This window comes from Xiphias gladius, chromosome 24 (genome assembly GCF_016859285.1).
Source record: "Xiphias gladius isolate SHS-SW01 ecotype Sanya breed wild chromosome 24, ASM1685928v1, whole genome shotgun sequence".
NCBI classification, from domain to species: Eukaryota; Metazoa; Chordata; class Actinopteri; order Istiophoriformes; family Xiphiidae; genus Xiphias; species Xiphias gladius.
The window spans coordinates 21,510,777-21,534,695 of record NC_053423.1 but is presented as its reverse complement, the minus strand read 5'-3'; the positions used below and the strand labels follow the sequence as shown (position 1 = coordinate 21,534,695).

The 23,919-nt window shown below is 41.4% G+C and overlaps 1 protein-coding gene across 8 annotated transcripts in view; it reads right to left on the bottom strand.

The window, feature by feature from the left end:
• macf1a (microtubule actin crosslinking factor 1a) overlaps nt 1–23,919 on the bottom strand; it is a 241,766-nt gene that overhangs the window by 135,367 nt on the left and 82,480 nt on the right. For 6 of the 8 annotated variants that reach the window (XM_040121367.1, XM_040121374.1, XM_040121370.1 and 3 more), the window contains one exon: nt 6,242–6,303. In XM_040121367.1, the coding sequence (XP_039977301.1) occupies nt 6,242–6,303 (62 nt within the window). Of the gene's footprint in view, nt 1–6,241; nt 6,304–9,229; nt 9,312–14,965; nt 15,365–23,919 lie in introns of those variants that run through there. The other 2 variants (XM_040121368.1, XM_040121372.1) reach the window with 2 other exon arrangements.

Here is a 23,919-nt window from a genome sequence, read left to right as displayed (position 1 = left end):
CTGTTGTATGGCCCAGAGGACTTGGATTGATTGGCGGGTGAATGTACAACTGCATGCGACTGACTGAGATCCATAGTTTTATTTTGCCTGTGAGATCCTTCTACTACAGACTTTATTCCTCACCTTTTACCTTGTGAGAAAAGAAACGGTATCAAAAAGTAAACATCATTCTATTACAATTTTTTCACCGTGTGGCACATGTGACGTGATACCTCATTAGACTCAGCGGACAAAGTTAACATGACGGTGGGCAGGAACCAAGAAAAAAAGATGATTAGTTTATGAATGTAAAAAAAAAATATATATATATATATATATATATATATATATATGAAAACAAGCATTAGAGTAGAGAAAACTGAATAAGACAGTAAAAAGAGACTGTTCCTGTGTTGTTAGCACTTCTTCAATCTAGACTATTTTGCAGTTCTTCAGTTTGTGGTAGAAGCACATCATGCACCATGAAGCAGCTGCAGAAAGGCACATGGACACCAGGCAAAAGCAGGAGAAAAGCTTTTCGTTTGTAAATAAAAGCAATTCAGTGGCTGTGATCCTGCTCCGTCCTGGTCTGCCAGACAGCAGAAAGAGAGGGAGGCTGGCATGCAACAAAAGGTCAAACATTCCCACCCGAGGTGCTTCAAGACTGTTGCTACAATAATGCAGACGCACCATGCAACCGAGGACAAATGTCTGCTTCACACAACGACAAAGTTTTGCTGCAGTCCTGGCCTTAGGACAAGAAACTGTACTTCCACATTTCACCAGAAGAGGGCAAGACTGTCACAAGAGTGGGCTGAAGGAGCAAACTGAAGAGGTCTTTACCTTCCGAATAAGCCATGAATTAATTCAAATATTAATTGAAATGAAACCCTTACATTTCTCCACTTGTCCTCAATAACCCCTTTTTCTTACTTTCACTATTTTCCTCTTCCTCGCTCATGTGTGTCACACTCTCACCGTTCCGTTTGCTGCCCCCGTTTCTCCCCGCAAGGTCGACATCAGCTGTTTTCGAAGGGAGCCGATGGAACAAGTGCTAATTAGATGACAGGAAGAAATGGCGTATCCAGCACTGACTGGAAATGAGGCACCGCTTTTGTCTAATTGTGTCTAAATGTGTCAGAGCTTGTGCACTGGTTCCAAGTGAGTGTATGTTTATTACCGGCTCGCTGGAAGCTCACTCTGTGAATTGGGAGTGAAATCAACCAAAAAATATCCTATTCTGCTCATTTTCGGTCATTTCCGATAATTCATCTGGACACAGTAGCTGTTTACTGACTGCGAGACAGTGGTCCTTAGTTATATTTAGACAAGTACTAATCATAAAAATAATTTTGCTAAAAAATGATGACGGTCCCAGGTGCATGTGTTTCCAAACGTGGGGGGAAAAAAGTGACATATTTGACTCTCTCTTAGGCTGCTCGGTTACTGAATCAAAACACAGTACCAGATTAGCTCTCTGTCAAGGGAAACTGAGAAGTTTCTCTCTGTTTATGTTCCTGTGGGTGTCCAAAGGTGGCCCATCACAGAGTCCTGCTGCATGACCCAACGCATCTCATAGAGTCTGCAGTAGACTCTAGTGTGCGCTTCTGGCTACTTAAAAATACAACCAGTACGGGAGCGTTCAGTCCAGGGACGCGTCGGTGAGTTTATCTATCAATAACACCCACCTGAATCTGTCGATGGTTGTTCTGTGATGTTTTTTAATAAACAGGTTGTTTTTCTTTGGCTGTGTGTGTGTGTCTGTGTCTAATGGGATGTTGCTCACACAGCCAGCTGTGTCTGATTCGTAGTCATGGCAGCTGTCAGACGCCTTCGGCACTAAAGCAGACTGTCGTGTTGAGCTGATGTCCAAAGGGCTCGCAGGCACACTGACAGCACCAGGGCAACTGTAACAGCACCGCTCTGATGCACCGAACGCAATTCTGGGTCCGACTGAATTTCGACACCACACACCTTTTATCAGCTCAAATATCTTCAAATATTTTTTGTGACATGTAATTTGACAACCGCAGCGTGATGGCAGAATGAATGAGGGCAAGTGTTTGAATGCCGATTAAGCATGCGTTTCTGAGACTGACATGCTGCTTATTGTAAGGTGATTTGACCGATCTGATAAACCCCACATACTGTATCCGGTACTCTGCTCCACAGGTCAAAAAATGCTGTTATATGCAACATTTCATCCATTACTAATAGGATTTATTTTTTATATTGACTTGTACCCACTTGTACTACTAGATATTTTGCATTTTTACATCATTAATTTATTTAGTATTCTAACATTTAAGCAGAGCTGAAACAGTTTGTCAATTAGTCAATCACTAGAAAATGAATCATTAAATATTTTGAGCTCAATGGTCATTCTGTATTTCCAGCTTCTCAGTTGTGAGGATTCGGTGTTTTATTTTAGTTTTCTTCTGTGATAGTAAATTGATCATGTGGGCGGTTTAGACTGTTGCTCAGACACAACAAGCTATTTGAAGACATCACCGTGGAATTTATAAATTGTAATAGACATTTTTCATTATTTTCTCAACATTGATCAAGAAATAATCAGCAGATGAACTGACACTGAAGATAGCTGTTGGTTGCAGCCCTACATTTAAGCATACGGTCTATGTTTTACGGCTGCTGTGATCCAGCTCAAATTAATCTTAAACCATAGCACAGCGCGCTTGACAATATATTAGGTCTAAGACGTGTTTAATTATCAAAGTCATTGTTGGATTACAGATCTTCGTCTTTGTGAAAAACCTCTCGACTCCTCCTGACTTCTTATTCTGCTGCTGCAGGATATGCGCTCACTGAGTCAACAAACTGCTGGGTCTAAGTATGTCCGTGCATGTCAGCAGGTAGCTTGGAGGCCAGTGTTTACATTGCCCCATGTTTGCACTGTATACACACAGATACCTGTTAACACCCTGCACACCTGAGCAGCCCAGGACATACCAGACGTGACACACACAATCAGGAAACAAGGAGCCCAATAGGAATCTCTATCTTTGTCTCTTTCCTGTCTCTTTATCTTTTAATGTTCTTTCTCTTTGTCTCATGAGCTTATTTTCTATTCTTTCTTAATCCTTTTCTCCGCCTTTTAGCCTCAGCTCTGCTTTTTTTCTGTCTGTGGTTCCCTCTAAATCCCAGCTGATAGGGTGGAGGTTAGTAGAATCAACAGTCTTAGCTAAGAGTCAATAGATGATGTAGAACAGACTGCTATTTGACCCTACTTTCTACTCTAGTGCACAGTCTTGGGACATATTATTCTATTTTTGAAATATAAATTCTTTAGCAACACTTTTCAATCCCACAGCAGCACATACTTCAACAGACATCCTCTTTCATATGCTGGCCCTTTTCCATCTCCTTTCCCCCAATCCTTTCCTCCGTCTCACCCTCCCTCCTTCCTCTCACTCTCCTATTTCGCTACAACAGTAAAGGTCAGCACTCTCTTTAATAAATACAAGTCAAGATGACCCCTCTGCTAATGTAATGGCTGACAAACTGTGTGTCTGTGTGCATGAGTTAATAAAAGGAAGAGGGACAAAGTGTAAGAGAACAGCAGTTGTTCGTGATGCTTTATGCCACCTGGGACCACAGTCTAGGTTCTCTGTCTTTTCCCAACCTGTCTTTTTTGTTAAGTTTTAAGATGTTTCTAGTCCTGTTTTCCATTTTGAAGCATTTTAAATCAAGCTGATGCTTTTCACTGTCAATTACGGCATTATTTAAAATAACGAGTTACAAGTCACCAGAACTCAATTCCACGTCTTTAAATTGCTTGTTTTTGTCCGACCAACAGTCCCAAATCCAAAGTTTCAATTTACAATTAACAAATAAATGAATTTGTAAAAAGCAGCAAATTCTCACATTTGATAAGCTGGAACGAAAAAATGTTTGGTATTTTTCCTTAGTAAATAAACAAAGAATAAATACATACATTAAATAATATAATAAATTAATCAATGACTTATACAATTCATCAATTATAAAAACTGTGAATTTTCTGTAACTGTTTCAACACTACTGTCAATCATTTGTTTTCTCTCTCATAATGATTATCATCATCATATCAATTAATCTGCCGATCAATTAATTGTTTGGTCTATAAAATGTGAGAAAGTACTGGAAATCCCCTTCACTATTTCCCAAAGCCTAAGTTGACATATTCAGCTTGTTTGGTTAAACCAGCAGACAAAAACCTAAAGATATTAATTTACTATCGTAGGAAACAAAGAAAACAAAGCAAATATTCACATTTACAAGGCTGGAAAAATATTTTTGGGGAATTTTTGCTTAAGAAATGACCTAAATTGCTGCCAATTAACATTCTGTCAATTGACTAATCAATCAATCTTTCTGACTCTGCTCTCATGTAACAGAAAGCACACAAAAAACACTAAGACCGTGGCTTCCCATTGCAAATGAATAGAAGCTGCATTCCCAGACCTGAAAAATCATCTCCCATCCCTCCTCCCGCTGCTCTCCCTCTTCATCTCTGACCCACATTTACAGCCAGTGGCTGGTCTGGCGGTGCCAGCTGATATAGAGTTACATCCACAGGCTGGGCACTGTGACGACAGTTGCTCCAGAGTTATGGGGTCAGACGGACGTCTCACTCCTGGGTCATGTGACAGAAATACCCCGCATTCTCCTCTCCTCAGAGTCAGTACCACCTGAGTGTGTGTGACACACGCTAGACATACTTTACTTTATGTGATGTGATAGAAATGGTGTGTGTCTGTGTGGGCAGATGTGACAGTATGCACACATGCAGGCAGCAAAGGCAGCTGTCTGTGACCTACACGTACAAAAGGAGACATTAACTATAAATACTGTCGCTAACAGTTATAATGGGGATAATAAATCAGTGTTTCCCTTCCAGTTTCATTGTCTTCAGGAAAAATACTATCTCTGTCGTCAAGTGCAGCACGGAGCATTTCAACGGACGTTCTGACACGATCCGAGGGCCGTCAGGTAGTTTAGTGCATTGTTCCTTTACTGTAAAGGGAAGAAGTGTAAACCCTATTTTTCTAAACAGCCAGCTAGCAAGGTTTTATGCAGCTGCTCATTCAGATTGAATTTATTCAGATGTTTCTTTTTTGATGGCTTCAAATGCAATATTTAAGGTCGGGATCCTGGCTCATCAAAGACAGTCTGTCATTATCTGCATTCCGGTAAACATTTCCGAATTCACAACCGCTACTGAATGTTCATTTAAGACTCACTTTCAGTTTGTTCACCACTTTGCCTTCCCTGCTAAACACGATGGAAGTGTGAGCGCAGCCGGACAGAGAGCAGCGATTTAATAAGCTGTAACTTTAGAGCCGTTACTAACACCGATAAAGCCAACAGGCAGAACGATCCAGACGGATGCTCGTCTATCGATGCAACAGTGCAGTCTGCTGCGCAGATAGGGCCACATTAACACTGAACACACAGGACTGATGGAACCACACTAACTCAGTATATCCCACAGCTCAGAGAAGCGGAGTGAGAAGAAATACACATGTGGGAACTGTTATTAGAAATAAACATAGTCAGTTTTATGCCAGAAGACAGGAGACATTTCTTCGCATTGCAAAGTGGCACCTGTGTAATTGTTTCATAGAGCTAATATTCTGCTAAAAATGATGCTAATAGATACTTGTAGCAGCTGAAGAAGATAGGGACAGTAGAGCAGAAAATAAAAAAAATCTGATGATTGCTTATTTTGCTCACTGTTTCCTTATTATATCGCAGCAGTAGGAATAAAAAAATATTCCCATTCAGGTTACCAGGACACCTAGAAGGGCTTTTTCTGAAGCCATTATTCTGCTCCCGCTAGATTTACGACATACAGTCCAGCTCCTTTACAACTTGAGACCTTTCAGTTCACTGATTTCCAAAAAAATGTTATCTGGGAAGGTATGGGAGGCCAGATTTTAGAACACTGATTCTATATGTATAGGAGGACACAACATACTCTTGGTATATGACATATTACAGTATATCGAGCCCTTTGGGACACGCATGCAACAGATGATTATGTGAAAAGAACGTGACACGAAACCAAGTTTGTTTGTTTGTTCGATCCGTGTTAGTATGAGGCAACACATTTAAGTTAGTTTAATATTTCATTTCTATGGAAGTTAAGAGACAAGATGGCAGATAAAACTTTAGACCATACCCTAAAATAACCCTAAAATCACAGATGAGCATTTCCACAAAGCCAGAACAAGCACATTGCAGACTCAGTGATTCATACCTTGATGAGATGCTTGTTGACCCATTTTGTGAAGGTTTTCTTCTGCACCCTGTCCCGCTCATCTGAAGAAAAAGAAATAAAGAGGAAAAAGATGGAGGTTAATTACATAAACCACATTTAGTGTGGAGACTGCAGCAAGCGTGATTATTCACTCACACACACACACACACACACACACACACAGAGAGATGCAAATCCAGCGCAGTTCAGAGAAGCAGAGCAGTGGGCTAAACAGGCCCAACGGAGAGAGTTACTGATGATGCTGTATTCACTCAGGCATGGATTTACATAATCATATCAATTTGTGAATTACAATTAAACAGGGTTTCTAATGGAAAGTTGCTGTTCTTTCCTCTCTATCACTCTCACACATCCAAATACACACTTTCATTTCATAAACTCAATAAAAGACACTAACACACATGCAAGTGTGTCTGGATAACATTCACAACATTTCCTTTAAGATGACTCATTGCTCTTTGCTGTAACTATATCTTTATTTTTCTATTCAGCAGTGATCTGATCGCTGATGGAAAGACAAACACTGGAGCAGATCTTTGAGTTCATGGACAACAACTCAAGGTCCTGCTGATAAGAGCCTCTATATCTACGATAAGAACCTCTATATGTACAAACGTGAACCCTTGACAATACGTGTTACTGGGATGACATCATCCTGAGTACACTGAGGCTGTTCCAGTGAAGCTCAAAACATTGTTTTTCGTTAGCGTTAGCTTCTATTTAAAGAGATCCCTCCATTTTTAGCGATAGAGCCTGTTGCAGAGCCACAACTGGGTTATCTTCCCCCCTCACCACCACCTCCACCACCACACTACTGGAGCCCCTCTTCCTCTCCAGCTTTGCTCTGCTCATATCAATCTGTCTGGGAGAGAACACAGTCCTTCCCTCTTTTTCCTTTCCTGCCATTCTGTTAAGTATCTGACTTCCTGCTCGACAGATAGTGAAACTTCGTCTCAAGTGATGCCGTACTGTATCTTACTCAAATTCAAATTCAATATAAGGGATACAAAATGCAACGTGTGTACAATGTACCGAGGTAGGCTATAGGATTAAACAATAAGGCTGAATCTAACACTTATTTCCTTTATAAATTAATCTGACAATTACTCTTTTTTATTAATCCATTAATCATTTGAGCCAAAAATTGTTTTCTCCGAGAAATTGTCAAAAACCCATAAAAAATTAGTTTCCCATCATAAAAGACAAAGACGAGCTGCAAATCCTCAATTTGGATAGGCTGATTTTTTTTTTTTTTTTTTTGCATGAAAAATTACTTAAACGATTAATTGATGATCAACATAGTTGTCGATTAATCCACTGAACATAGATTGATCAACTAATCATTTCAACTCCATTCAGCAAACTAACTTTAGAGACAGTTTCAGCACCTATTTTCAGAAATATGAGGGCAGCTTTTTTAGGATGAAACAATTAGACAATACTAATAATGCTTCTCTGGGAACCTGCACTGCAAACTTGAAGAAGAAAGAAAAATCTATAATTCTGTAAACATAAATCTATACAAATATTTTTAAACAGGTGCTTAAAGTACGCACTGTTCGGCTTTCCAGAACCTTCTTTACATCATGTCAATTTCAGCTGTTTCAAATTGTAAAACGCAAAATAATGTCAATATTAATTTATTTCTTATCAGTGAATGTTCACTCCAATAGTTGGAAAAACGTGTTGACATATGGAAGAGTGTGTCACATAAAAGATAAGATAAGATAAAATCATTTTGTTTCCCATATGAAGACTAGCACACCGACTTACAGGATTTTCCCTCCACTTTGTTAAACAAATTCAGCTTCGGCCAATCAGAAAACAGCATGCTGCAGGTACGTCCCTTCCTGCCAGTTGTTTATCAGCTGCCATGGTGAAGGTATGAGGGAGAGCAGCGATGGGGAAAGATAGACGGTATCACTTCCTCTTTCAAAGATCTTGTTAGCGCGCTCTCTCACACTCACACACACACACACACACACACACTCTCTCACACACACACACACACACACACACACACACACACACACACACACACACACACACACACACACACACACACACACACACCTTCAACTGTCGAGCTCTAAAAGTAGAAAGGATTTCCAAAAACGAAATTCGATTTAGGATTTAGTAGGTCAAATATCTCAGCTGGATAAAACTCCAGTTCAATCTCAACAATGCACACATACACGCACATAAGGACACACACACAGGGTGAAACATTGAGGACAAGCCTCCAGGCAAAGTACGCATATTTCAACATAGCCTTACAAAATAGTTTCACCACTCCAAAACGCTGTTCTTCCCAAACCCGCTTGGGTAGCTGAGCTGGTTAACCCAGAGCGAATACGCTCCCTTTTCAATATGTTATTAGGTCTCTCTCACACACACACACACACACACACACACACACACACACACACACACCAACCACACTTACTGCACTACACATTCATTACTGTGGCTGTGAAGACTCATCAGGTTCGTCTTGTTATAACTCTACCATGTGAGATCGTAAGTATTTTTATATTAACACAAGCAAAACTGGAGACCCGAGAGGAGACGAGCTGTGAGTGACAGCCACAGAAAGGCATTCATTCATCTACAGAAGAGGGCATTGTTAAGATGTACACACCCCTTTCCATGCTGTCCAAACACAACAAAACACACACACACACACACACACACATTCTGATGTCTCACACTTTGTACTGACACCAACAATGATTAATAGAGACCACATTTAGAATAACTGTTGTCACAACTTTGTGCACAAATAGGAACTGTTCATACACACAGTGAAACACGTGCTGACCGGGGCCGCTCTGCACGCTGGCAGCGTGTAAACAACAACTGCAAATACTCTGCAGCTACTCTATGGGTATTTACACACACACACACACACACACACACACACAAACAGACAGACACACGTACACGCATGTTTGGAGGCACACTGACCTGCACAGCACATGAGCGAGTACAGGTGAGCATTTAGATGACATTCATTCCTGTAGTCGGGCCACATAGTGCACGTCTCTAAAGTTTGCTCTCCTCCTGTAATCAGGCCTTCATTTGATGCTACCGATGCATAACCCAAGACAGAAGACAGATAATTATAGTAGTAAGACGTCTCCGGCAACGAGTTGCGTCCACGTATCCAGAAGTGAAAGCTGCGGGGTGGGTGTGAGCCACGAGGAGAACAGCGGCAGGTACTGCCAGTTTGTCAAGTCTCTTCTCTTTTCTTTGGTTTAATCTCTCTGTGGTTCACCCATTCCCTCTCCCCTCTATCGCTGCGGTCACTGCCATGTCAGCCTCTCGCGGGCGGCCTTCTGTCTCTGTCCCTTGCTCTCTATCCCAGTAGCAGTTGCTCGCACACGTGTGTGTCAAAGTCAGTGGCAGCTCCTCCCCCTTCAGTCTAAAAAGGATGGCCTCCCTCCCTCCCTCCCTCCCTGCTCAGTCCCTCACCTCACTTCTACTTCCTCACCAGTCAGTGGCGCACTCTCTCTCTCTCTCTGTTACTTGGTCTCTTGCTCGCTCGCTCTCTGTTTCCAAGCCACAACAGACGGTCTGTACACAGACAGCAGCTGACGGCGGCTCTGCAAAGCTGCAGGGGTGCTTTCTCTGTTTATCTTTTCTCTCTGTTTATCTTTTCTCTCTGTTTTTCTTTCTGCATTGCGTCTCCCTCTCTCTGCGTCATTAAGCAACTCTCCTTGCTGAGATGAAAGATCCAGAGGGACAATTTTCTTTTTTTATTTCCTCTGTTTTAGTTCACTGCTTGGAAAGACAGTTGATGTAAAGTAAATCCACATTTCCAGTTAAAAGTTTAAGGCAGTTCTGCCTTTTTTTTTTTTGGTCACAGAGCAGAACAGGAGGAGGTGTACTGTTGTGCAGAGGGGATTGAGGAAGTTTCTATATTGCAGAGAGGTTATTAAAAATAAATTCTGCAAGAAAAAGGTCCCAGCCTTATCCATTTATAATGATGTAATCCGCTCAAGTCTTCTTTGGATGCCACAAAAGCACATGATCATTAAAAAAATGGTACAAATAAAGCTTGTTGTGCAACACTACGCAAACCTACACACACACTCTCATTCAAGCTGACAAAAGCCAGATGCAGCAGCTCCGTGACATCTCTGCTTCTTTGCCTTTACTCCTGCTCCTTTTTTCACGTTTCCTTTCCTTGAGGCAAACACAAACTTCCCAGCTTTCTTTTGTGAATAAAATCAATTTAAAAAAAAAAAAATCAACAGCCCTGGGTCTTTACTGCTCCTAGCGACATGAGCTCTGCTGCTTTCTGAAGAAAGAAGAAGGGCTGAGATGGACTTGCCTGGTGGACTTGACACGTTTTTTTTTTAACTTTAATACTGAAAAGAAAACGAACCCAAGCAGAGTCATTCATCTCATTAGTGCATGTGTGTCTTGTGTGTGATGAAGACCGGAGAGAGAGAGAGATTGGAGATGACGAGGACGTGCATAATGAAAAAGAGCCGTGGTGATATTTCTGGCTTTGGTCCAGACCTCTGCTTTACAGGAAGACACAATAAGCATGCAGCCGTGAATAAGAGGTCTGTAGCAGCCTTTAACTCACACTAACTGGCTCTGAAAACGTTCCATCATGGTAAGAAAATTCACTGTCCAGATCTGCTTCCTTTCACAGATGAGAGCCTGAGCTCATATTTTTTATGAAGCCTCTCTCAGCCTTCCCTTCTTACGTTTTCATCGCTGCCTCTCAAAATAGCTCTGCCGACCCAGACAGCGCCAACGCAGTTCTGAATAATTTCTGCTCTGTCATGTAAAAAAAAAAAAAAAAAACAGCCAAGAATCAGCAGTGTGGAAGCAATGAGTCTGCACCAGCTAAAAGCTCAGCTGTGGCCACTGAGTCAAACAACAGTCCTGAGGAGGTCATGTGACCTGGCCAGGAGTCTCCTCAGAGCAAAGGTTGATATAACAGCAGTTCCTGACTCTTAGAGCAGGTGTACTGTGTGTGGTCACAGTACAGGTACACACACACACACACACCTGACCTGGCAAGACAGTGACTCACACACTCTTACAGCCACAACAAGCTCAGACAGAGTAACACAAGCTCCTCCTCCTCCTCCTCGTCTCCCTCTGTTTGCTCCACAGTCAGCGTCACTCCTATATTTCCATCCCTCCTTCTTCTAGGTCCTCTTCTTCTTCTCTGCTCCCTCTTGCCTTCAGATTCTTCCTCTCTTCCTTGCTTCCACAGTGAATCTCTCCTCTCTTTCCATCTCTAAGGGACCGTCAACACTAAAAATACCAGACGGAGCTTACGCCTCTAATACCAGGCAGCGTGCTTATCCCTCACTCCCTCCTTCTCTCCCGTTATCACCTCTAATCTCCCTCACTCTCCCTCTCTTCTGCTCCGTCTTCCGGTGTTCTGGCTTTCTGCTCTCGTGATTCAATTAAAATTAAAAGTGGGAGGGGGGTTTCCTAGTGTCCTTTTTCTCTGCTAGTCAATCAGGCCATTTTCCCCCTCTTTCACTTTCTCTTTCAGTTTCTTTTTCAGACAGGCAGGCTCCCAGAGTTCATTTATCCCCCTCTCTGGTGACACCCGAAGGCTGGCACCAGCCTCCGTTCCTCTTTTTTCATTTCATTCGTCCTTTCCTTCCGCTTCTTATCCCATTTATCTCTCACAGCTACGAACACTGCATGCTAAATGTTTGTAAAGCAGGACAAGTTCACTCCAGATCTGCAAATCAGCTGACTGAAGGAGACACATGTATGTGGGACCTTTAAACTGTTCCAAAATTTCCAGTGTTAAATCGTAACTATCCAAACTTTCTCTCTCCCTGCTGGTGGGCAATATGCCCCCAATTACACACTAACCAGCCGTCCAGTTAGCCACAAGCCCTGTCGTCAGATTAAGATCGGCTTCAATCTGCCCACCTGTGGCCACAATGAGACACCTGATGGCTTAAATGACATTCAGGTCATCAGCACGAGAGTTTTGTTCGTATAAAGCTGACCAGAAATTAAACAACACACACACACACAAAAACATACCAAAAAAAAAAAAAACCCATAACAGAAACAGGTCAACTCTGTCTGGCTGATGACAGAGTAAATCCAAAGTCCATGAGAATATGTGAAGGCAAATCAGGGTGAGAGTGGTTTTATTACTGACCCACATTTAGATAAAGACATTATCCCTCTGATGGTCATGACATCAAAGAGGCCTCGCTACTTGTTTTCATTTCAGTATATTTGTTTTTTAGCTTTTAATCAGAGACATTTAAGTTTTTCCAACACCATTTGGCTACTTAAGTGATTTCGTTTTTGTTGTGTCACAGTAATCCAAGCGTGTGTAATGCGGCCAAAATCTTACAAGGTGCACTGGTTTTACAAGCCATTTATCAATATAACTTGTAAATAATAAATAAATCCCAAACTTTTTATATTGAATTACTGGACAAGATGTTATCTAAGATTGTAGTCTAAAGTATAAAATTTAGTAATTTCAAAGGTAGTGTAATCTCCTATGATTTACATGTTGTGTAAAAATTAACCACATCATGAATAATCTTACACACGCACACACACCATACCATGCTTGATCTACCACTGCGGCTCTGTTTCCTGTAAAAAGAAAAATAACAAACACACACACACACACACACACACACACACACACACACACACACACACACACACACACACACACACACACACTGCAGCTTTGTTACACATCAGTTGGTTGATCTAGAACCTAGAGACAAGATCAAACAAGCAAGCAAACAAGAAAGTCAAACTTGACACTTGAGTAAAACCTGGTCTCAGAATCAGTCACATGGACCCATCCCTAAAACCGTACACTTATTATGAGAGACAAACACCCATTTAACTACTTCAATCAACGACAGCTTATAAAGTTCAATTTTAATGTGCATAAAATGAAAACATCAAAGAGTTTTAAACTGAAATACTGTAAAAAACTAAAAAACAAACAAATAAATAAAAAATTTAGACACACACACACACACACACACACACACACACACACACACACACACACCGACATGAAAGTGGACAGCAGGCAAGTATCCACAACTGTCCAGCATCCTGATCCATAGGTGAAGTATAATGGACACAGCACCCTCAACTGACCATTTGAGTGGACAACATGTACAGGACGGCTTGTTTTCTATTAGGAAACAGTACAGATACATAGTACATTAATGAGTGCAGTAGTACATTTACATTTTTACCTACTGTTTGTCTTTCTTTCAGACCCACAGAGGGTTAGTGCACACAAATGATTTGGGATGGAGTGACCATTTAAAATGAGAAAAAAAGGAATTTTACTTTTTTGATTATTTCTCAGGTTTTTGGTCATTTTAGTTTCTCCTTATATGGGTTTCTCTTTCTCTAAAATATATTTCTTCTCTTCCACGTCTCCTTTTTTGTCCTCTGATTTACCTAATTTATGTATGAGCTCTTTCAAGGCTTATTACCACAACACCATCCCTGCCCCCTTGTCTCCCTTAGCACCACCCGACTCCTGTCACCTTTGCATCCGCTGCTCTCTCACTCCCGTTCGACCCCATTGATCTGCACTGTCATGTCATGCCAGATATTTCTCCCCTGGTGAATCCAAGCCAATCGTTGCATCCAGATAAAATGAGACACGTGTCCTGAACCAAATGCCTCATCTACCTACGATGACTAACCTAGAATCTGGCTCAATTTTTTCCAGTGATAGCTGTAGCTGAACTAATACTAGAACTATAAATTACCAACAGCTACTGAGCAGAGGTATAAAGGTCAGTATAAACATAATGTCACAATAGTTTAGATAGTAAATACAGTAGACAGGCAATTTAGAGAGTTACATACTGAATATTTGTATCAGCCTTTAAATAAGTAATAGCACTAAGGCTATATGACAAAAAGCCAACTGGAATTTGTTTAATTCTGCAAAAACATGGTGTTACATCAGTGTTAATTAGCAATGAATAATCAGACACATGACTGGACTTAGCAGCTTACAGGCAGCACAGCAGCTCCTTGTTAAGCGTAGAGCATGTAGTCATAAAATCAAGACATGGAAGGCCACGTCAGCAACCAAAGACAAGCACACACACTGTAGTCTCCAGGTTGAATTATATGGATGAGACAACATGACTGAAAAGTCCATGAAATGTAACAGCTTTTCTCCACAAAGAGCCAAATATGACCCCTGACTCAGAGGAGAGGCAGATGAGACACAGCAATCAAGTCCTGAAGCCCAAAAAGTATAAAAACAGAGTCTCACTGTAACGGGAGATGAAACAGGAGAAACCTACATGCTCTTTACAGCAGCACAAGCTGCTTTACATTCCACCTAAACTAAAATAGATTCTGCAGCAGGCAGGAAAGGTTTTAGCATCACGCTAACTACTGCACAAGCATATTAAAGCAATGCGGATGCTGATCTAAATGCTAAACGCGGACAGTTCATTGAAGAAGCTGACCTGCTGACAGAAAAGTTAAGTATCTGTTGCATAAATGACATGGCAGAAGGGGTGGAGCCTGAACAGGAAGTAAATGCAGCTAATGGCAAATCTTCTCCTCCTCTCCATCGGAGATAAATTAATGCAGAAGTAGAGGCAGAGAAAGGAAACCGAGGAGGAAAAATGTTTAGCTTATCTTTTCCTCTCAGCAGCAGCAGATGCACAGAAACTTACAGTTTACCTTTTTCAAAACTGGGTGTACGACGACGGCGGCGACGACGGTAAAACCACAATCCAGCTGCTGTCAAGAAGTGAAAAGTCACCACCAGGATGGGCGTAACTATTGTAGGGTCTGTTAGAAAGTCCATCTTGTCTAGCTGACTGATCCACAAATGAGTAGGAATGTCTCTCTGCTTCCCAAACTCCCACAAAATGACAGTAAAATTTACTCTAAATGTCAAAAAAGTCCATAAATAAACCAAAAAAAAATAAAAATAAAAAAGTTACTGCAGCTCCATCAACTGCAGGCTTCAAGGTAAACTCCCCAAACTAGTGGCATCCATAAAGGAGAGATTTTCCAGTAGGCCTCTAAATGTCAGTCGCCAGAATCATGAGGATCCTTCTGCTTTCACTTCTTCAGTTTTGACACAAGACAAAAACATTCTTCCTGTGTTTTCTGCACTGTAACTACTGCTGCTAAAAACTTCTCAGCCCTTCTCTCCATTCAGATGCCCTCCCTCTTTCCCCCATGCCTCTCTCCCTCTCTCCCTCTCTCTCTCTCTCTCTCTCTCTCACACACACACACACACTCTCTTTCAACCGCGCTCGCTCTCTGACACTAACAGTGAATTCCATTCCCCTGAAACAAGCGACCAGACTGTAGCCGTTGCTCAGTGCACCGTTGGAAAATCAGTAAATAAATGAAATGGGGCTAAACAGACAGAAATGTGTATGTGTGTGTGTGTGTGTGTGTGTGTGTGTGTGTGTGTGTATGTGAGTCTATGTGGTTGGCTCACAATCTCTGAAGGAAACCACCTGGGAGATACCCACACGCTCGACTTCCTATGTGTCTTTATTTATATTTTAGCATGTTAGTCATTTTAGATATTTATTTCTAAGCTTGTCACACGAACTTTTGATGCATTTGAATCAATACATGTTGCACTTGCATATAAATGTCCTGTCAGTGTGTACACATGTTGGCAGCAGTTTGTGGATGGTGTGTGAGAGTGTGTATGTGTGTGTTAGGGAAGAGTGTGTGTGTGTGTGTATCTGTGTTTCTCTCTGTTGCTATGAGAGAGCAATACATCCTGGCTGTGATATTTATTCGTGGCTATCTTTGAATGATGTCTGCTGACTGTGACGGTGTGTTCAAAAGCTTCGGACAGAGGAGGCGTTTAACCCACGGTGATCGTAGTATGTGCGTGTGTGCTAGAGACAGGAGACATTTTAGCATGATTCAGCATGATTCAGGCTGCAGACTGGAAGGCAGGGGGTCTTAGAGTTATTCTCACCTCGCAGAGAATCGTGTGTGTGTGCGTGCGCGTGCTCAAGTTATCAACTCGGCTCAGAAAAGAAAGCGACTGACATTTTGGTCCTAGCAACCTCCAGGACAAAACAATACACAAACACAACCAATCTGACGACATTTCACTGGTGTCAGGGGAAAAACACCTGGGCTCAAAACTTCAGTCACTGTCATGGTCATTTTAATTTGTGCGTGCAACACATGCTTTTCAACCATAATACCGAAGTGGAAAAAAAAAAAAAAAAGTCATTTTGGAGATCCATGTTTATCACATGAGAACAACAATAATCTGACAAGAAAGCAATCATTTAGCGTTTACACGATTATTGAAGACTCTCTCTGGATATTTGGAGAAGGCGGTAATGAGTTTCTTTCCTATTAGTCATTTCCCGAACACAACAATTACCAGATAACATGAGGTAATGGAGATGTGATCCTGATGCCAGCTGTTGATCCAGTGCTTTCCACCACTGAGGCATACGGAGGCTGGGTTGGTGATTTCCCAATGCAACAGAAATACATTACCCAGAGTCCTCTCTGTCCTAAAATGACCTCTCTACCTGATTAAGAGGCTTGCACTTTTTCTCAATGTAATAAAAATTTAAAACTTGTGACTCTATGTGAAGAACCAAACATCTAAATTCCGAAAAACAGACAAACAAAAAAATTTTTTTATCAGAGCACTGTGTATTGGTTAAAAAAAGAAGAAAGAGGAGGCAGTGAGGAAGCTCGTGATTAACGCATCAAAAGAGAAAAGAATTTAAAAAAATTTAGAATCAAAAGGAAAAACAGTGATTGAGAGAGAGAAAAAGAAGGAACAAAGAAAACAAAAGTGGGAAAAGACTAAACGGGAAATTTAGCAACCATGTCTCTTGTGGTAAAGAGTGTGTTGCCGCCACTGTGGGGCAGAAGAGACTAACACGTGTGTGTTCGGCTGCAACACACATCACTGAAGCGACTGACAACAGTGTCACATTAACCACACTGAAACCAATGTCTGACAGCAGTGATATTTGTGGTGTAATCTACTTGTTACGGACTGAATTTTACTACTTTATTTATTTACTTTTTCAGTTTCAACTTTGACTTTATCACCTTCCCTAAAAAGCAGCAGCAAATTCTACTCTTATTTCACCTATTATGTTTTCAATTAGTTAATTTCAGTTTTGAGCTGCATTTCTTTTTTAACTAAAGTACCTCTAGTGTGTGTCACGTCATTATCAAATGTTCCATCACCCCTGAACACGCAAAACTCCTCTTTAGAGTTCACATTTACATATGTCGCCTCCACATACTCCAAACCACACCCACACCATAGTCATCCTGCACCTACAACATGCAAGTTTCTCTGAATCTAAGATACTTTACTTTGCCTTTGCAGATTCAAAAAACACAAATCATTCACATGTAAAAGGATGTTTTGTCAGTGTATGTCTTCCTCTCACACGGTACACACCAGCAGGTGTGTATGCATGTGCCTCTGTGCATGAGCATATGTTAGCTTTCAGGGTCAAGGGGTCAGGGGTCTAAATCCTATGTACCCCCCTCCTGTAGAAAATGCTGCGTCTGTAAACTTTAGCCACACACACACACACACACACACACACACACACACACACACACACACGCACACACGCACGCAACCAGGTCATAACAAAGCCTGGGGATGATGTCAGACTACAGTATAAGCCCGCAACACAAGAGGGAGGAATAAGAAGAAGAAAGATGGAGGGATAAGAAAAATGATGGAAGAGTGTGGCAAGCATCAAGGGAGAAGGAGAGAAACTACAGCATTATTGTAAGGCCTTCTGCTGTACTGGCTGTTTGTGTTGGTTAATGAATGACTCTTTTCATTCAGATATCAGAGAGAAATCCAAAACTCACTGACAGACACACACACACACACACACACACCAAAAACTCACACAGCCTTTTGTGACTGATGTGTACTGTCTCACTCGCATAATCTAATCCATTTGTTACTTTTACCCAAAAATAAATAAATAAAATAAATAGAATTAAAAAGAATCTCTTATAGAGCATCAAAGTACAGACAATTATATTACGTGGATCTCTCTTATATTGCTCTGCTGCTGTATGATGTTTCTATTCGCTTGCGTGCAGCAGCCTGTCTGTCCCTCCCCCAGTACAGCTCGGTTCTCCCAGTCAGCATCCTTTACACGGATAGCCCGGACGCCAGCAAGGTCACCCTGACACACAAACGTCCCTCCCCTCAACTGCAGGAGGGAACGGGAAAAAAAATATGCTGATGAATGGCAGAAATATACTGTACTTTTATGCCCCTAACTGCTGCGCTGCGCATGCACATGACGCCTTCAGTCGGAGCGATAAACTTTATCTGCATATGGAAATACGCTTCAGGCCGAGCACATAAAAGAGCAATGTTAACACATGCTGCAGAACTGGGCACAGTATTTGATCATAAATTCATATTCTGTTGCTGGGATCATTTTAATTCTTAGGGGGTTGTTTGTTTATTTTTTTACTTTTTCTCTTCTAAATCATATAAAGGGAACATGTGTAGCGCATGTCTCTGACCCTGATGAAGGACATCGGACTACAGTTGAATCACTTCATTTTGCAGACGCTTTTGTCCAAATCAACGTACAGAAATAATGTAAAGTTCATGGTAGCGTGGAACTTTCCATTCATATTATAAAATTTTGTGTCGAAACAGCACCCAGCCTTTAAGAAAACATTTAATTATTAGGGCTAAAATATGTCTGCATCAAGTAAACTGTCATGTACTGAAAGCTAGCACTGGATACTTGGTCAGATTCTTAAATCAGGAAAAATCTAAGACTAATTAATGATTTTACAAATTTTGGACTGTGAGAATTTTTATAATTAATTTATTTAACAGACAAAAAGGGTTGAAACAAATGATTATATTCATCAAAGTTAGGTATCAAAAAAAGTATTGCTTTGGTATCGGCATGGATGTCAAAAACCATCAAACAACACCCTATTTAACAACTTTTAACATGAAGATAGGCAGCATCCCAGCTGTGTAGGGACGCACCGACTGCAGGAGGAAACAGGAAGAAAATGTGTTGATAAAGGCCAGAAGGGAGGATGAACAGCGGGAGCAGGATCAGGAAAGAGTGATGAATCCTGTAACCTTGGATTTTCATGTCCACGGAGATACAACAAAAAATTACAACCTCCCAGCTTTCTCCTCTCTCATCCCTCCAGTTCCTCTGACAGTCTTGTCTGCCATGACCGAACTCGATCACCTCTATATTTAATACCAGTGTCACCTGTGCAAGCATCTTCTAATCACCAGTCCTAAACTCTGCAATATATATATTTTTTACATCATTACACAGAAACTGACAAAACTGTGCTATTTTTGTGTTGAGAATAAGATAGATTATCAGAGATAATAAAGTAAAATGTTCCTCCTAACAAACCCAATGCCTCAATAATCATTGTTTTCTGCCATTAAGAAATGACATTACAGTCTTTTGGAGAGATTCAGTCCTGGTTCTGAATCAGCTAGTGAGATAAAGAGTTGCTGTACTGCTGTAACTCGGTGCTTTTATATGTGAATACAACATCTATTCTGAGACTCTGGTCAACACACACAGCTGCATGTGATGTGACCATGACACTTCATCACTGCCTGCCACTTTCCTACACTGTTCCCCCCGCAGCTGCGTGACCTCTGACCTCTCGACCGGTGAAGTGCAGCAGAAACGCTTCCCGTCTGGAAATTGAGCCGGCTGCCAGAGTCCTGACCTGCCACTCTGGGGCTGAACCGCTCAGACTAAAGCACCAGGAGGTTTCAGACTCAATACTGCACATGCAAGGAAAGTGGAACAAGGTGGATGTAGATGAGCTGAAGAAAATACTTGTACGTGTTGTGATAAAGCATTTCCGTAGCACACCCGGTACAGTGTAGCACCTGGCTGTCTAGTGCTCAGCCACTGAAATACCCGCAGTGAAATGTTTTTCTGGGATCCTGGAACAGTAAGAGTGATGGAGATGTAATTCTGTTTGCGGTACAATGATACATAGTTGATATATTGTCTGCGAGGGGAAGTTGGAGCAACTTTGAAATGCATCCAAACTTTGAGTGGAACTCATCCCCACTGCAGTATCAAGCTCTGCAGTTAGGGGGCAATCTGGGTCCGAACACAGAGCAGCAGGGCCCAGTTTCCCACCAGTGCTGCAGCATTGATCTTCTTATTCAGATGAAAACTCCAAAACAAAGTTCAGTCCCACTCTTGGATCAAAGTCCAGTAAACTAATGTTTATCCTGTCTCTGGACTTTGTGTGTGATGTCCAAACTCATTAGTCTTCCAACTTTGGTGAAGTCTGCATCTATTCACTGGTATTATAAGTTACCAGACCAACAAAAATTCCCATCGGGGAAACTGTGAAAAAATAATTATAAGCCCAAACTGTTGTTTAATGTTCAGCATAAGAATAGCACACATTCAGTAAAACATTTACACACACAGACAGTTTAGCTCTATCCAGATAAATTGATTTGGCATCGCTGGGTCAAACAGACATGAGCAATGAACCGCAGACTGTTAGTTATTCCGGCATGGATAATCACACAGCGAGGAGCTGGACATCATGATCACTGGACCTGATCAAGGCTTCACTGACAATCCAGTTAACTGAACATCAGAAATGATATCATCTAGGTTACAAGGATGACAAAGGGATTTACAGAAAGATGTGTTTCATAGGGGAAAAAAAAAGCTGACATTTAACTGCGGAGGTAAGTGTTTTGAGAGGCCGGAGGATGGGATTTGGAGAGTGAAACTTTGCTGTCCTCTTTTAAAACTATAGACATAAAATAAATAACATTTCTGGACCCATATCCCTGTTAAAGAAATGGCTTTTTGTCATTCATATATAGGTGCCTGTTACGTAAATGTTTTTGGCTTTATTCAGCCATGGCAGGACATTTTCAGAAAGTAAATGTTACTCTCGCTGTGCATTCAACGGCATTTAGTTCAGACTCGTGCCAGGCTGTGAGTGTGACGAAAAATCTTGTACGATTGCTGTTGTGACTTTTTAAGTAAAAGCGACTGTGGTGCTTATTCAGACATTAGACCAATATTTAAAATTGCCATCATATTAACATAATGAGGTGCATGGGAGCACAGTGTCCACTGTTACCCACTGTGGTCTCTTTCAGTGTGGAAGAACACATAAAAAGGCTCCCAGTGCTGTTACTGCTCACAGTTAAGTGAGTTATGTTTTGACAGGAAGACTAAGCGGCTTGCTACACCCGTTCTAAGGAGCAGACAGGAACAGGCCCAGGAGTCCTCAGACAGACAGACAGACAGACAGACAGACAGACAGTCAGTCAGTCGGTCAGACAGACAGCGATACCCCGAGATGCCATTAAGAGATTAGAGGACAGGAGAGGAGGATGAAACAGGAGAGGATAGAGAAGTGTGGTCCCCAGATAAACTAACAAGGATGGATTAACAGGAGTTGACTCGAGGACACACACACACACACAAATACACACAAATAGCAAAACACAGGGGTGCTAGAGTACTATTTAAGAGACAACAGTACAAGTGATGACAAGTGGGAAGTTGACCCATGTGGAGACGGACTTAGGGTCAGCATAAAGCTGAAGTTTCCCAGCAACTGCTTTAACTGGTAGCTCAAAGAGATAACATTTATCTTGTGAAAGCTTCCTTCCTCTAACAACACCTCTAATCTGTGTTCATTAAACACAGGTTAACTCTGTGAAAACCATTAACATTTACAACCCTCCTCAGCCTGCAACAATCATGTTACAACATTTCCCAAAAACGTGACAAGCTGTTTTCTGGTTAGCCGTGTTTCAGGAAATGACAGGGATTTTCTAAGCAGCGATGATGTACCCGAAAGAAAGAAATGAGGGAAAAGTCAAACTAGGTCACAGGCCCTGCTGAGTTCAGAAATGTCAAGAGAGCAACTCTGTTTCTGGAAGCCTGAATTCCTGCATAGCAAAATTAAATTACTTGGCTAAAAAAAACAGGAAAAAATTTTCTAGGCCTACAACACACCCAAAAACAAACACACATACACACACACACACACAATACAAATACACAACAGTGCCAAAGCTCTTGTTTTCAGGAAACAAAGCCCAATTACCCCTGTCCCCTCTCTCACCCTGCATAATAAAAGAGAAGAACAAAAACTAGAGCAGTTAGTATCTATGCTCTATTCCCTCTGCGCCACACTGAGACACACCAAAAATAGACATATCATTTCATATCAAGACAATATTTGGCCTATAACAGAAAGAAATGATTTCAGCACAAAATACAGTTGTCACTACTGACGACTAGTTGACCAAGGTATGAATGATACGAGATGAAAAAGAGCAGAGTGAACAGTGACATAAAAATCTGAGGTTCTGTTTAGAAAAAGAAAAAAAAAAGAGGTTAACGTGAAAAACAAACAAACAAAACAAAAAAAACATGCCATTGCTCTGTGAAAGCACATATTTAGGCATCCTGGATTCTTCTCACAAAAGATTCAAAAAGTGTCAGGTTTCAATAACCTGTATTATAAATATTATAATACTATATATATATACATATAACAATATTATAAATATCGCTTCTAGGCAATCCATTCATTTTATAACAAAATGTATTTATTAAAATAAGTCTTTTCTCATCTGGTACCCCAGTGGTTAACGTATAATTTTAGTGACAAATATTAGGCGGTAGGTGGATTTTGTCACCTCTGGACAGAGCCATGCTAGCCGTGTCACTGTGTTTCCAGCCTCTCTGCTAAGCTAAGCTATGGATCCGTGGTTGTAGCTACATACTTACTGTTCAGACATGAGAGTGCTATTGATTTTCTCATCTATTCCTTTAAAGACATGACCGCCAAAATAAATATACATTGTAGAATGTTATTTGAACAAATGACCAGTGCTGTAGTTATTCTGGTGAGGAGAGCCTCCTATACATTGTCCTGGCTGATTTGCTGTATGTTGGACGTAACATGATGGAGTTTGGTTTGGGTTGCATACAGCATAAGCACACTGCGCCTGGCCGGGAGCAGGAAACCCACATGACCTCTGTGACCTGTCCCTGTCGCTCCCTGATTCTCATCATCAGGCTCAGGAGCAGCGTGAAAACAGTGATGTTGACCTCTGGAGCTTTAACTGCCCGGTCAGAGCCCTCCTAAGGGCAAAGGCCAAGGATCATGTTTTTGTCCGTGTGTGTGTGTTGAGTTCAGGGTGAGCATGTCGCTTAGGTTATCTAATCATACAGTTTATAGACACACTTTCAAGTCATCACCCTGTAATTGCTGATTAATTTCGGTCCTTCGGATATCCAGAAACACGACAAACACACACACAAAAATACTTCCCTGCTACACCAGAGAAACTAGCAGGAGTAAGGAGGAGAGGTAGAGGAGGAAGAGCTGTCACCCAGGACGGCAGAGGGAAGAACCGCGTGGATAGATGGTGGGAAAGGAGGGAGGGGACAGACTTTGGGAGAGGGGGAGGAAAAAAAAGAGTGACAGATTTATGAACCCGTGAGAAAAAAGAAGCTTCATCCAAACTCTTTTGGTTTTAGGGCCTTAGTTAATCACAGGTTAATGAGCAAGAGAAAAAGGGAAACGGAGAGCCAAAGAAAGAGAAAGGCATAGAAACAAAACGA